The sequence below is a fragment of the Perissodus microlepis genome, chromosome 10 (assembly GCF_051167445.1).
Source record: "Perissodus microlepis isolate ML-2025 ecotype Zambia chromosome 10, ASM5116744v1, whole genome shotgun sequence".
NCBI lineage: Eukaryota > Metazoa > Chordata > Actinopteri > Cichliformes > Cichlidae > Perissodus > Perissodus microlepis.
The window spans coordinates 33,381,795-33,395,817 of record NC_140470.1 but is presented as its reverse complement, the minus strand read 5'-3'; the positions used below and the strand labels follow the sequence as shown (position 1 = coordinate 33,395,817).

At 47.0% G+C, this 14,023-nt stretch overlaps 1 protein-coding gene across 2 annotated transcripts; it reads left to right on the top strand.

Moving 5' to 3' along the window:
* The first annotated feature begins 1,460 nt into the window (after window positions 1–1,460).
* On the top strand, window positions 1,461–13,923 carry apbb3 (amyloid beta (A4) precursor protein-binding, family B, member 3). Of its 2 annotated transcripts, none has more exons than XM_084941171.1 (12): window positions 1,461–1,824; window positions 7,707–7,870; window positions 7,957–8,012; window positions 9,823–9,871; window positions 10,313–10,462; window positions 10,576–10,703; window positions 10,991–11,105; window positions 11,231–11,312; window positions 11,407–11,490; window positions 11,982–12,097; window positions 12,177–12,356; window positions 12,508–13,923. In XM_084941171.1, the coding sequence occupies exons 1-12, from the start codon at window positions 1,776–1,778 to the stop codon at window positions 12,766–12,768; spliced, it is 1,434 nt and encodes a 477-aa protein (XP_084797297.1). In that variant the 5' UTR covers window positions 1,461–1,775; the 3' UTR covers window positions 12,769–13,923. The 2 variants fall into 2 exon arrangements, with proteins under 2 accessions (XP_084797297.1, XP_084797296.1); XM_084941170.1 differs by having other exon boundaries at window positions 7,954–8,012.
* The last annotated feature ends 100 nt before the right edge of the window (window positions 13,924–14,023 follow it).

Genomic DNA, 14,023 nt, shown 5'->3' with positions numbered 1-14,023 from the left:
TTAAACATGTTCTTACGTTTAATGTTAAGGCTTTTACTTTGAAAAGGAAATGGTTTTGTATCTTGAAATTTCTCGAGCTTCACGAACTCCCAGCATTACAAACATTTCCGGGACACGTGGCCGCTGTGTCACAGATATGATGACGTAGTGAGACACGCAGTGAGCCTGAAATAAAGAGAGAGCGAGACTGTAAACAAACTAATGAACCTGGATGCAGTCATTAGTTGATCTCTGGAGTATTTTATTGTGAAAGTCAAACTAATAACCGTGTAGCGTGCTCCCGTTAGTGAAGTGAAAAGTGAAACTTTGATACAGGAAATAGAGGTTCAACTCCACAAGACCATTTTTAAACTTTCTCACCTGAAGTTCCTCATCAGTTACAGTCTCTGTACTCGACCCCACCAACCTGTCACATCTGTGTCACACCTCTTAGAGCCACTGATAATTAATCATTTATAATCTTTCATTTCTCAGCAAATGATTTGAAAACAAACAAAATGAATTGCCTGTCACCATATCTAACGGTCAAAGTGTTTCAGTTAGCAGTAATCACACTCCAGTCAGGGGTTCCTCAGGGTTCTGTCCTCGGTCCACTGCTCTTTAACCTCTACATGCTCCCACTTGGTACAATCATAAAGAACCACAACATCTCCTGCTGTTCCGTGCAGATGATCTGATGATCTGACCTCTGTCAGCTGCACTGATGACATTAACTGCTGGATGTCTAAAACCAGGCAGAGATACTTGTTCGTATTTATCATCCCTGTCTCTGAAGCAGGCCATGCCATCCTTATACAACCTTGGTCCGCGTAGTCGGCAATAAGTCAGACTGGTTTCCAGTGGGTGTTGCACTCAGCCAGAGCTGCCCTCTGTCATCGATTCTCTTCATAACTTTTATGGACAGAACGTCTAGGCGTAGCGAAGTGTCTGAAGGCTTCACTGGGTGGTCTCAGAGTCTCTTCTTTGTTTTTTTGTAAAAAATGTGGTTCTGTTGGCTTCATGGAGTGATGGCCTCCAGCTCGCACTGGAACGGTTTGCAGCCGAGTGTGAAACAGTGGGAATGAGAATCAGACCTCCAAATCTGAGGCACGGATGACTTCCTGCCATACGTGGAGGAGTATTAACCTCTGTCTCTCTTCCACAGCATGTCTTTATCCTGTCTTCCTTCTCTCACCCCAACCAATCACAGCAGATGGCCCCGCCCCTCCCTGAGCCTGGTTCTGTCGGAGGTTTCTTCCTGTTAAAAGGGAGTTTTTCCTTCTCGCTGTCGGTAAAGTGCTGCTCATTGGGGGGTCATATGATTGCTGGGTTTTTCTCTGTATGTATTATTGTAGGGTCTACTGTACAATATGAAGTGCCTCGAGTTGACTGTTTACCAGACATTGTGTGAACACGACCACAGTAGTAACACTGAGTTTTTTACAGTGAAGGGTGAGATAGGAGAGGGAGGGGAGTGATGACATCAGCAGGAGGAGGAGAGTCAGGGAGAGGGAGGACAGGGAGGAGAGGAGGACAAGCAGCATCGTTTATCAGGCAGAGAGGAGGGAGAGAGAGGGAGAGACAAACGCTGGGCAAGCACAAAGGAGGAGAAGAAGAAGACTGATGGTGTCGTCGGAGAGAGCGACAGCCGGAGGAACGAGAGACACTGAGAAAGACAGACAGACAGAGAGAGAGAGCGAGGCGAACGGGAGACGTTAACAACCGTCCTCTGGGCCCGTGTGTATGTGTGTGTTGGTGATCAGCTGATTGGAACACACGTATTGGAGGGCGGAGCCATGATGGGCAAGGACTACATGTTGGCCATCATTATAGTCAACTATGATGGTAAGACACACACAATCACACATACATGCAAACAGGGGTCCTGGTGATGCTGCTGCCTAACCAGGACCTGCTAACATGTTTGTCCACAAAAATGAAACAGCTGCAGCCTGTTAGCATAATCTCATGACCTCTGACCTTTTAGCTTCACTGCTCTGACACAGACTCATGATTCTAAACTTGTTAGCTTATGTTCGTTGTGTTAGCATGTTGTCATGATTGAACCTTTGAGCTTTAGCTTCAGTCTGTATCAGTACATCATGTATGTAGCCAGCAGGTGCACCTTTCACACAGTTATTGTCAACGTGGATTATCCAGCTGCAGCAGATCTGTCAGCACAGCCATCACTGTAGTCAACGTTAAGCTGTCAAATTTATAAATATAAACAGAAATATTACTGGACGCAGAGAGGGGGTACACAGGTTCACAGATATTTAAGAACATTTGTTGTTGTTATTTGGGGTCTGTTAGCATGATACCATGTGTTAGCCCTAGCCTGGCTCTAGAGTTTGTTTGTGTAGGTACGTGGCTACACGGAGTGAAGCATTTGGATATACAACCTAAATGCTCACTTTAAGTCTTCCAGCTAACCAACATATGAGTGCTGATTGGAGGAAAAGTAACAAAATAAGCAGAAATAGTCTTCAGTGTTTTTATTGTTAATGCAACCTTTTGTGTTAGCTTTACTGGCTAACTGACTGACCTTCTGGTGTTCGGGGTCCTCATTAGGCCCAAAAACATTTCAGAGAGGGACAGGAAACCACAGAGGGACACAACAAAGTCTAAAGAAGGACGGTGGTGTTTGTCCTCCATCACTCTGATGTCTTTTAAAGGGTCATTATGAGCTAAAGCTCCGCTGCAGTCCTACACAGGACGCTCAGGTCACAGCCTGTGAAGTCAGCTGTTTGTATCCAGGCCTGGATCAGACTCAGAGCTGCCATCCAGTGTTGCCAACTCCTCAGTAAGGAAAATCGCTATTGGTTGTCCTAAAAGTCGCTAGAAGTCGCTACATGACGTCATCGCCTAATTTGCATAATTGGTCATGCTAATGTAATTGTAACCTATGTTGTTGGAGAGAGAAATAACATCGTGGAAGAGACATAAAGTGAGTAAAAAACGTCCTAAATGCATTTAGAGTTTATTTAGAACTACAAATTAAATTTCTTTTAGCAATTATTGTTTTTTTTAATGTCACAATTCCAACCCTGCTCCTTTACCCGGGCTTGGACCGGCAAAAGTGACCCGAAATAGGCACTCTGGTGGAGTTACTTTGTGTGTGTGTGTGTTTATAAGTAGTTTTAAACCTTGTGATCCACAAAACAGCATAAGAGTAAAAGAAGAAGTGACTGCGTTACAGCACCCGCTGCTTGTTGAGAGTAAAAGCGATACCCGCTTTCACGTCTTTTTTTAGCGACTTTTTTTTAGAAAAAAGTCGCTAAGGGGTCTGAAAACTCATATAGCGACAAAGTCGCTAAGTTGGCAACACTGCTGCCATTGTTTCTCATATATATGCAGTGTTGGGAAGGTTACTTTTGAAATGTATTCCACTACAGATTACAGATTACAGAATCCACAAAGTATTTTGTAACATATTCCGTTATGTTACTCAATGAGAGTAACGTATCCTGATTACTTTGGATTACTTAATATATTATCATGCTTTTACAACTACATGAATGTGATTTATTACTGTTACTGAAGGTTCCTCTCCACACCAACACAACTAGATGTTTAAATGTTAATATAAATGAGTAACAGTAGGTGGACATTAGGTAAGGCTGCACTTTCTGCAGTGATCTCGTATAGAAAACTATTTGGCGCGTATATAAAACAGGTCCGCGGCTCCGAACCGTAGTAAAGGGACCTCTGGCTAATACTTCGGGTTCGTGTTGGGCTCGTAGCTGAAAACTAGCTTTACTTTGTTGTCTGGGTCAACTTGAAAGGCTGCTGCAACAGGAAAAAAGGAACACAGCGTACAGTCGAGTCTTAACAGCTTACTTACAGCTGGGCTCATCAGGCTCTCTGTTTGGCTGCAGTGGTTGTTATTATATTTACATGCTTCCAGCTCCCGTTTCTGCTCCGTGACAGCTCCTACTTTTCCTTTCCCTCCCTCCCTCGCTCACAGACACATCACGGGTACAGCAGTCCATTCTCCCTGCAGCACGGACTACACTGCCCATCAGGCTACATGCTTTAGATCAGCGGTCTCCAACCTTTTCTGCGCCACGGACCGGTTTATGCCCGACAATATTTTCATGGACCGGCCTTTAAGGTGTCGCGGATAAATACAACAAAATAAAACTAGTACCGGTACCGAAAAAAAGAAGATTTATTCATAACACACGTGAAAAGACCCAGGAAAACCGAGTTAACGATTAAAAACGATAACAAAATAACGCTGAAAACCGATAAAAACCCTGAAAACCAAACATTTCACACCTGAGCCTCAACTCTCGCGGCCCGGTACCAAACGACTCACGGACCGGTACCGGTCCGAGGCCCGGGGGTTGGGGACCGCTGATTTAGGGCGATGCCTGTAACACTCTGCCTGTTGCCTTCATATTAAATCATTTTTGTGAATAACTTATTCCTTCGTATCATCATGCGGCTGCAAGTAGAGGTGACGTGGGCCGCGAGATTGAGACACAGACATTAGAGCCCGTTTTGTTTGGGGCGTGGAAACCAAACATAGAGAGAGCATAGCCGAACATATGAAACCGGAAGTACCGCCGTGTAATCCATTTATTTCAACAAAGTAACTGTATTCTGAATATACCACCCTTTTAAACAGCAACTGTAACGGAATACAGTTACTCGTATTTTGTATTTTAAATACGTAACGGCGGCACATGTACTCTGTTACTCCCGAACACTGTAAATATGCATTCATTTCTATTATTCATACCATTTAAAACAGCCGGGTCGCACATGTACAAAATAATGTCCCAAATACAGATTAGAAAATGAATAAAAAAGCTGAGGCTGATTTTTTCTTGAAAAAACAAACAAAAAGAAAAAAAATAACAAAAATGTGTAACTTTGACCAACAGATGGAGTCTCTCTTATTATTATTATTATTATTATTATTATTATTATTATTATTATTATTATTGCAAAGGAAACTTCCCAAACACGGGATAATCAAAGTATTTCTTATATTCGTATCTCATTCGTTGTTACTGTCTCAGTCCTTCATCAGCCCTGCACCAGCAGAAGCTCAACGTTCAGCTTCAACATGAACATTTATGAGACAAACCTTTAGACGGAGTTCATGCTCAGCAGGCGTCTCTCTCTCTCTGTTTGGGGAAACAGACTAAAATAAAGGTTTGGATGAGCGTGACTTTAAACTTTAATCTTAATCTGAAACACGTGTGATTATATACCAGGAATATTAAATCCCCCGCCCCACATGACTGAATGTAAGCGTCTCTGTGTCTGTGTATAAGCTCCCAATCACAGGTAACTGTTGTCTAACACAATCAGTGCTCCGGGCTGCTGTGGGAACGACTTTCAGGCTGCAGCTCTGCTGGTCAGCAGCATGGCCCCGCCTCCCCGTCTCAGGCTGATCGTATCGTTGTCTTTTAATCAGCCCATTCAGCGTCTCGTGTCTCGGAGCACTTATTAATTATTCACAGCTTCTCCGGTTTCCTCTCTTCCTCTAACGCAGTGTGACCTCCGATCACCGTCGGCCTCTCCTGTTGTAGTTTTTACAGATATATCAGGAATAAAACAGGAACACTCAGAGCTCAGAGAGTCAGCAGTGTGTTAGCAGAGCAGGAGGACTGAAGGACACAAGGTGGTGGACGTGTCCATGCTCGGCGGACAGCTCATAGAAACATACAAACTTATGTTCAGGCTCATGATTCTCCAGAATAACCCAGGACCCTGCAGGGAACCAGAGAAGCAGCTCGTTCAGAATCTGCCTGAGAAAACGTTTCAGATCCACGGACGCACATCTGAACATCGGTGACTCAGTGCAGAGAGCAGCCAATCACAGAGCGTTCAGCTGCCTTTAAAAGGACGCTTTCATTAAATGTGAGCTGCTAAATGTATCTATACATAAATGCAACCGCTCACTTTATTGAATTTAAAATGATTATAAGTGCCGTTGCTTTAAAAGTGAACAGATGCAGTTGTGATGTGTCAGCGCTGACTGAGCGTGCATGGACGTGTCCTCTGCAGCAGACAGCAGTGCTGATGTCCCGGGATCGATACCTGATCTGATGATGGGCAGAGCGGCGCTTTAACCTCCAAGACCCGAACTCTTCCACAGCAGCATTTTTAATTTCTCTTTGATATTTGGGCTGATTGGGGCCCGATGAATGTAAAAACAAAGAATTACCTGATTTTATTTATTTTTTTTACCTTATTTTTGTTTTTAAGAAAAATAAGAGCCACATATGAGGATATTTGTTTAAAATTTCGATAGAACAGTAGCAGCATAACGTCCTCGTAAGTGGATATCAGGCCCTTGTAGAGCAAAATTGAGTATTTTGGTCTAAATAACCCAAAATGTGATGTCCACATATGTGGACGCAGGTCCTAGGAGGTTAAAGCAGCTGTGAGGTGATGGATGTCTGAGCTCAGTTTGTGGACTCCAAGCTGGAGCTGACAGTGAACGCAGCATGTTTCAGATAGAGCTGCACACAAAATGAATGTTTGACTGCATGAACAGTTTGTCTGAACTCTGCGCATCAAGCAGAGTTCAGAACATTTGAACATTTTCACATCTGAAAGAAGTTTGACAACACGATTAGAGATGAGTGCAGTAATGGGATTACTTTGGCTAGTGCTTTATTTGAACCCTGACTCGCATTTATGGATGGAGTAACACTCATCATCATCATCATCATCACGGGGTACATTGTTGCTTGGTGCTAGTTGGTTTAAACAGAAGACTAAAATAATTTAAGAATATTTAAGATTTTGTAAAATCTTCAACGAGGGTTTTCAAACTCAAAGTAAACGTTATTGTCATCTCTGCCATGTGCAGTTCAGTATATAGAGACGAGACGACGAGGCTCCAGTTCCATACAGTGCACAAGAACAACATATAGGAAGAGTACGAATAAGAATAAATATAAAAATATAAAGGGGAGTAAATGTACACTTTGAGGTAAAAGGGTTAATAACAGTCTAACATTTACAATTGAGATTTAAAGTGACTTTGTTTAGAAGGACCAACGTAGCAGCTTCACAGTGTGAAATAAAGTGATCAACATAAGCAGGACTGTCCATAGAGCAGCATCCAGCAATGGTCTGTGGAGTCCAATAGAGTCAGTTTACAGTTTGTGTGGGTGTGTGTGGTGGGGGGAGTGGGGGAGCCTGTGGTGAGTTCAGTTGCTGTCCCGCAGTCTGCAGGATCGGGCCCCGGTGCTGCGACAGCGTCTGCCGTATGGGAGGGAGGAGAAAAGAGTCGGTGTGAGGGGTCACGCACGATGCAGGACGCACGACGCCTGACTGATGCAGCGTTTGTGAAAGATGCAGCAGAGGCAGAGATGTTCGATGATGTTGGCAGCTGCTTCGACGATCCGATGCAGCCGGCTGCGGTCACCAGCTACATCCACTGCTGTGACCTGCAGGGGGCGCTGTTAAAAATATTTACTGATATAGACAATACAAAAGGGTCTAAATGTGAAGGCGCACATTCATTGGCTAATCAGTCGATCACAGTTTGTCAGCCAATGAGTGTACTCCTGTCGATGCTCCAGTCTATCACACGTGTGACTGAAATGAGCGACTCATAAACAGAACAGGAACCACACACATCGCCCACTGGTGGCCATCAGATTGAATGCAGGTTTAAGCCCCGCCCATGTTCTCAGAGACAGAAGCTTGCTCCATCTTTTAAACAGTTCACATTTACCTGCTTTGTGTCCCTGCAGACAACATCTGGACAGACCAGAACCTGCTGCTGGACCCAGACCTTCCCTCTGGCTGGAGGACCATCAAAGACTCCACGGGAACGTACTACTGGCACGTTCCCACCGGCGCCACCCAGTGGCAACATCCCCGTCTTACAGGGACACCGCAGCTGCTCGATGCCCAGGTGAGAAGAAGCAGACCTGCTCCAGTAAACCTGCTCAGATTGACCCGGTCACCTCAGGCTTTTCTTCTTCTGTGGTGTCTCAGCAGGAGGAGGCTGGACAGCAGAGCTCCAACAAGGAGACAGAAGGTCCACCTGAGGACAGGTAACACATACATGTGCAGTATGGGTGATGTGTTCCCACCATGACAGCTTAAAGGTGTCCAGGTCCAGGACACTCAGCTGTCCTTTAAAGAGTGACGACTAAACTGTCACACAGTGGACACATGTCCTCACAGTGGACATGTGTAAACTGTCCTCACAGTGGACACACGTCCTCACAGTGGACACATGTCCTCACAGTGGACAAGTGTAAACTGTCCTCGCAGTGGACACATGTCCTCACAGTGGACACATGTCCTCACACTGTAAACACATCCTCACAGTGGACACATGTCCTCACAGTGGACACACATCCTCACAGTGGACACATGTCCTCACAGTGGACACACATCCTCACAGTGGACACATGTCCTCACACTGTAAACACGTCCTCACAGTGGACACATGTACTCACACTGTAAACACGTCCTCACAGTGGACACATGTCCTCACAGTGGACACACATCCTCACAGTGGACACATGTCCTCACAGTGTAAACACATCCTCACAGTGGACACATGTCCTCACAGTGGACACACATCCTCACAGTGGACATGTGTAAACTGTCCTCACAGTGGACACATGTCCTCACAGTGGACACACATCCTCACAGTGGACACATGTCCTCACAGTGGACAAGTGTAAACTGTCCTCACAGTGGACACATGTCCTCACAGTGTAAACACATCCTCACAGTGGACACATGTCCTCACAGTGGACACACGTCCTCACAGTGGACACACGTCCTCACAGTGGACACACGTACTCACAGTGTAAACACGTCCTCACAGTGGACACATGTCCTCACAGTGGACACACATCCTCACAGTGGACACGTCCTCACAGTGGACACATGTCCTCACAGTGTAAACACATCCTCACAGTGGACACATGTCCTCACAGTGTAAACACGTCCTCACAGTGGACACATGTCCTCACAGTGTAAACACATCCTCACAGTGGACACATGTCCTCACAGTGGACACATGTCCTCACAGTGGACACATGCCCTCACAGTGTAAATACGTCCTCACAGTGGACACATGTCCTCACAGTGTAAACACATCCTCACAGTGGACACATGTCCTCACAGTGGACACACATCCTCACAGTGGACATGTGTAAACTGTCCTCACAGTGGACACATGTCCTCACAGTGGACACACATCCTCACAGTGGACACATGTCCTCACAGTGGACACACATCCTCACAGTGGACACACGTCCTCACAGTGGACACATGTCCTCACAGTGGACACACATCCTCACAGTGGACACACGTACTCACAGTGTAAACACGTCCTCACAGTGGACACATGTCCTCACAGTGGACACACATCCTCACAGTGGACACACGTCCTCACAGTGGACACATGTCCTCACAGTGGACACATGTCCTCACAGTGTAAACACTTCCTCACAGTGTAAACACGTCCTCACAGTGGACACATGTCCTCACAGTGTAAACACATCCTCACAGTGGACACATGTCCTCACAGTGGACATGTCCTCACAGTGGACACATGCCCTCACAGTGTAAATACGTCCTCACAGTGTAAATACGTCCTCACAGTGGACACATGTCCTCACAGTGTAAACACGTCCTCACAGTGTAAACACGTCCTTGTACAGCTGAAGTCCCGTCACAGCTGTCCCCACTGGTTACAAACATCCCCACAGATGTGTCCTGGACCCCGACCCTGGTCCTCACTGTAGTTCTGCAGACTTATGAGGACACACTGATCTTTGTAATCATGAGGACCTGCTGTTTGCACTCTACACCTGTGCAGGTGATACTGTTTTTGTTTCTCAGGTCTTCGTGGCACGAAGATGACCTCACCAACCACGACCCCGACTCCAAGGTGAGACAGCAACATTAATAATAGCTGATTCTGTCAAATAAATAAGAACTCTGTCACTTTAACTCTGACTGGGGCCACAGCGCCCCCTGTGGTTATTCTTCATTTACACAGGTAATAAATTAAGGGCACATTTGACTTCCTGTGTGAACATGATGAAAATGATGGAGAGGTTTCTGGAACAACGTGTTGAACACAGAAACGAGAGGTCCTCGTTGGTCCAGGACCTATTCTGGTGCTCTAATCTGCGCTAATCTCACTCTCTCTCTCTTTGTGTCTGTGTCTCTCGACCTCGTTTTATTGCGCATTAATCTGATTTAATCTCTCTGCCTCTGTGTCCTGGTTTCTGTTTGTCACCCATCAACCTACTGTCTGTTTCCCCCTCCACCTGTCTCCCTCTCCACCTGTCTCCCCCTCTACATGTCTCCCCCTCCACCTGTCCAGTGTTTTGCCGTGCGCTCCCTCGGCTGGCTGCAGGTGGAGGAGGAGGACCTTTCTCCTGGTCGCAGCAGCCTCGCTGTTAGTAACGTCATCCAGCAGCTGTCTCACTGCAGCAGCCCCGAGCAGAGAGACCGGCTGGGTGCCTGGGGGGAGGTGAGACACCTCTGCTGCCCTCCTGTGGCAGGATGCAGGAAGTGCACGTGTGTCCTGTGGAACCTGTTTATCAGTGGTTTGATGCACCTGTCCATCCACCTGTCTGTCTGCAGGGCCGTGAGATGATGCTAGTTCTGAAAAAAGACACCCTGACCCTGTTGGACCCATTAGACCACACCCCCCTGCACTGTCAGCCAATCATCAATATCCGTGTTTGGGGGGTGGGCTGCAACAATGGCAGGTGAGCCAATCAGAGAGCGTATTTCCCCGCTTCCTGTGTTTGTGCTTCGCTGAGCTGAACTCCTGGTTTGTGCTCCTGCATGCTTCGGTTTGTTTACACTAACTCTCTGTGTTTCTTTGCCACGCCCCCCTCACACCTGGGCAGGGACAGGTAAACCACTACCCTTACACTCACAGCCTCCTCCACATGTCAGGGTCATTTATCGAGTTCAGCTGCTGATCACCACCTGATCGGTCCGCTGTGTGTGCGTGTGTGCGTGTGTGTGTGTGTGTGTGCGGTGCATTCAGGGACTTTGCCTTCGTGGCGGGGGATAAGGAGAGCTGTGTGCTGAAGTGTCACGTGTTTCGCTGCGACGCTCCAGCCAAAGCCATCGCCACGGCGCTGCATGAGATGTGCTCAAAGGTCAGTGGAGGTCACCCACATCTCAGGGTCACCTGCAGCTCAGGGTCAACTACAGCTGTGGGTCAGCTGGTTTACCTGAGAGGTCAGAGGTCAGCGTTTTTTACTTCTCTACACTCTGTGTTTAGATGATGTCTGAGAAGGCTCTGATGAGGCCGTCCCGCTCCCTGACCATGGAGAGCATCTCACCTGAGGACCTGCCGAGACAAGGTGAGTCACCTGCTGCGCGTCCTTAGTGTAGACGCTGCGCTCTGATTGGTCCTGCACTAATTTTGGCTGATTACTGATCTTGCTGTTGTTTCAGTGGAGTTTCTGGAGGCAGTGCGGCAGCAGGTGCAGAAGTTTGAGGTCCAGTACATCGGCAACCTGCCGGTGTCGCGAGCCATGGGTAGGACATAAACACACCTGTCACACCTGGGCTGAGCTCAACCATTAATATGCATTCACTGGAAACACTGGTGCTTTGGACCATGATATACACTCATGTACAGCACGCACATACAGGTGATCATGCAGACAACCATGATGCAGACTTTCAGCTTTAATTCAAGCGACTTAACAAAATACTGCTCTAATTATTTAGGATCATTTTTATACACGGCTCCCATTTTCAGAGCTTCCAAAGTAACAACATGAGACTAGGTGAGTCCTGGTCATGAAACCTGGAAATGCACGGATCAGCTGAGCGACCTGAAACAGGCCTGAAGCACCACAGGGAACATCTGACGTGGACGATCGCAGATGTTGAGGTCTCCGATCAGGAGGGGCCTCCGTGGAGATAAAACCCTCTGTGAATGTTTAGTGTAACCAGTAGGAGTGTTTTCTTAAAGGAATATATTGTGTGATTAAAAGGTTAAAGGTCGCTGATGTGTGTCGCAGGTATGGAGGTGTTGAACCGAGCGATAGAAAGCATCATGAACTCCACAGACCGAGACGACTGGGAGCCGACAGTGATCCACGTCACCGATAACGTCCTGTCTCTGTGGAAAGGAGAGGTACAGTCCTCGATGCACATAGACTTCAGGTCAAAGGTCATCATGGCTGTGTTTAACCCTCCTCCTGTCGTGCTGACAGGACGGCGACGAGCCATTCTGGGAGTGTCAGGTACGCTTCCTCACCTTTCTGGGCGTCGGTCACGACAGCCACACCTTCGCAGTGATCGTGGACGGCGGCACGCAGCAGTTTGAATGTCACGTGTTCTGGTGTGAACCGGACGCTGGGATCATCTCCGAGGCCGTCCAGGCTGCGTGCATGGTGAGAGATGCAGGTCACGGACATGACACTGATCACCTGATTCACACTCAGAGTTTTGGTTTGAGGACTTTGTTGATATATTGGATAAATATTGATCATAAGAATAAATCATTCCTCTGGCGCCCTCTGTTGGCTGCTGTTGCTCCTTCAGGTCCAGTATCAGAAGTGTCTGGTGGCTCAGACTCCTCCCCCAAGGACCAAATCATGGCGTGCAAACCCGTCAAAGGTGAAACGGGCCAACTCCATGGATGGCGCCGCCTTCCCTCCCCTCACATCCCGTCACCATGGCAGCAGCAGCTCCAGCATGATGGCGCAGAGGATGGCGAAGGGTAGCGGCAGCAGCAGCAGTGTGAGGAAGGGCATGATGGCGTTTTTTGAAACTTTCCGCAACAAACAGGCCGCCACGTCCTAATGATGAAGGCGGGACCACCAGAGCCCCCAGGGGTTAGGGTAGCTGATTCTCCAGATATGTTACCCCTGACCACACTGGGCCTCCAGACCGGCCTCTGATTGGCTGAACTCTGTGCACATAGGGCTCTGGTGGTCCGCCTGGCTGAGTGACATCACCAGCAACTCCAGAACACGATGCTTGAACCACAAACACACCTGAATCAGTCGCTGTGATTCAGCCTCTCCTGTTGGTGCAGGTGATCAGCAGGATGAGTGAAGGACGAAGTCGATCAAAACCTCCACCAACACGTCCGAAAGTTTAAAGGCTAGCAGGTTCATCGCTGAAAACATCCATCCACACCATAAACAAGGCTGAGCCCTGACCTTTGACCCCTTCAGCTCCATCTGTGCACATAGAACCGAGGTTATGAGTCGTAACTGAAGTTCATTTTCTTGTTTCCTGTCGTCACAGCTCCTCCCCTCGAGGGGCGGAGTCACATCTGCCCCTCTTAGTGGATTTGGATCAAGTTTCCATCATCAGATTAACTGTGAGGCGTTTGATTTGAGAGGTAACATCATCAGTCACTGTGTGTGACTGCCACAGCCTCACCTGATCTCTGTGCGGCTCTCCAGGGTCTGTCACCACTACAAGCACAAACGAGGGAGGAGCAGATGAGGTGGCGATCGGCTCAAAGGGTAACAGTGAAAATCCGCCCACGTTAGTAAAAAGGACCGCTTCACATCCAAAGCCCGGGTGGAGGAAGGCTTCCTGTAAACAGAGGACACGTAGCAAAAACTGTAGAGACGCGTCTGTTTGTTCTGCTTTGAGCTTCATTATCGTGTTTTAAAGCTGCACTGACTAACTCGGCCACCAGAGGGCGATGAACACGTGCTGGAGAAACAGACTGAAGATAAACTGGCCTGTTTCCTGTGCTGAAAGCAGCAGTTTGCATGCAGGCATGAACTGAAACAAATGCCACGCCCACAGTGACATCTGACTCTCCTTCTGCTTCCTGATTGGCTGACATACCCTTAAATAGAAGCTGTGCTGTATTTACTGTTATTAGGTAAGATTGAGTTTCTGAGCATCTGACAGACTGTCGTTGTGTTTCCTCGCAGTAAAAGTGATCAATGATGTCATGTATAAATGAACCAATAATAAACTGATAAAAACATTTTTTTCTGGTATGAAACTCGAGCAACAGCTGTTTAAAGAAATAACATTTATATGTAAAAAATTTTTTATTTATTTTTTACACATTAAATTAAATAAAAAT

Bases quoted from the DNA above. Each gene is read 5' to 3' on its own strand.
- apbb3 (XM_084941170.1), top strand. From the start codon at position 1,776: ATGATGGGCAAGGACTACATGTTGGCCATCATTATAGTCAACTATGAT. The intron at 1,825-7,706 runs GTAAGACACACA...GTGTCCCTGCAG, and splicing joins CATTATAGTCAACTATGATG to ACAACATCTGGACAGACCAG. The intron at 11,491-11,981 runs GTAGGACATAAA...TGTGTGTCGCAG, and splicing joins GCCGGTGTCGCGAGCCATGG to GTATGGAGGTGTTGAACCGA.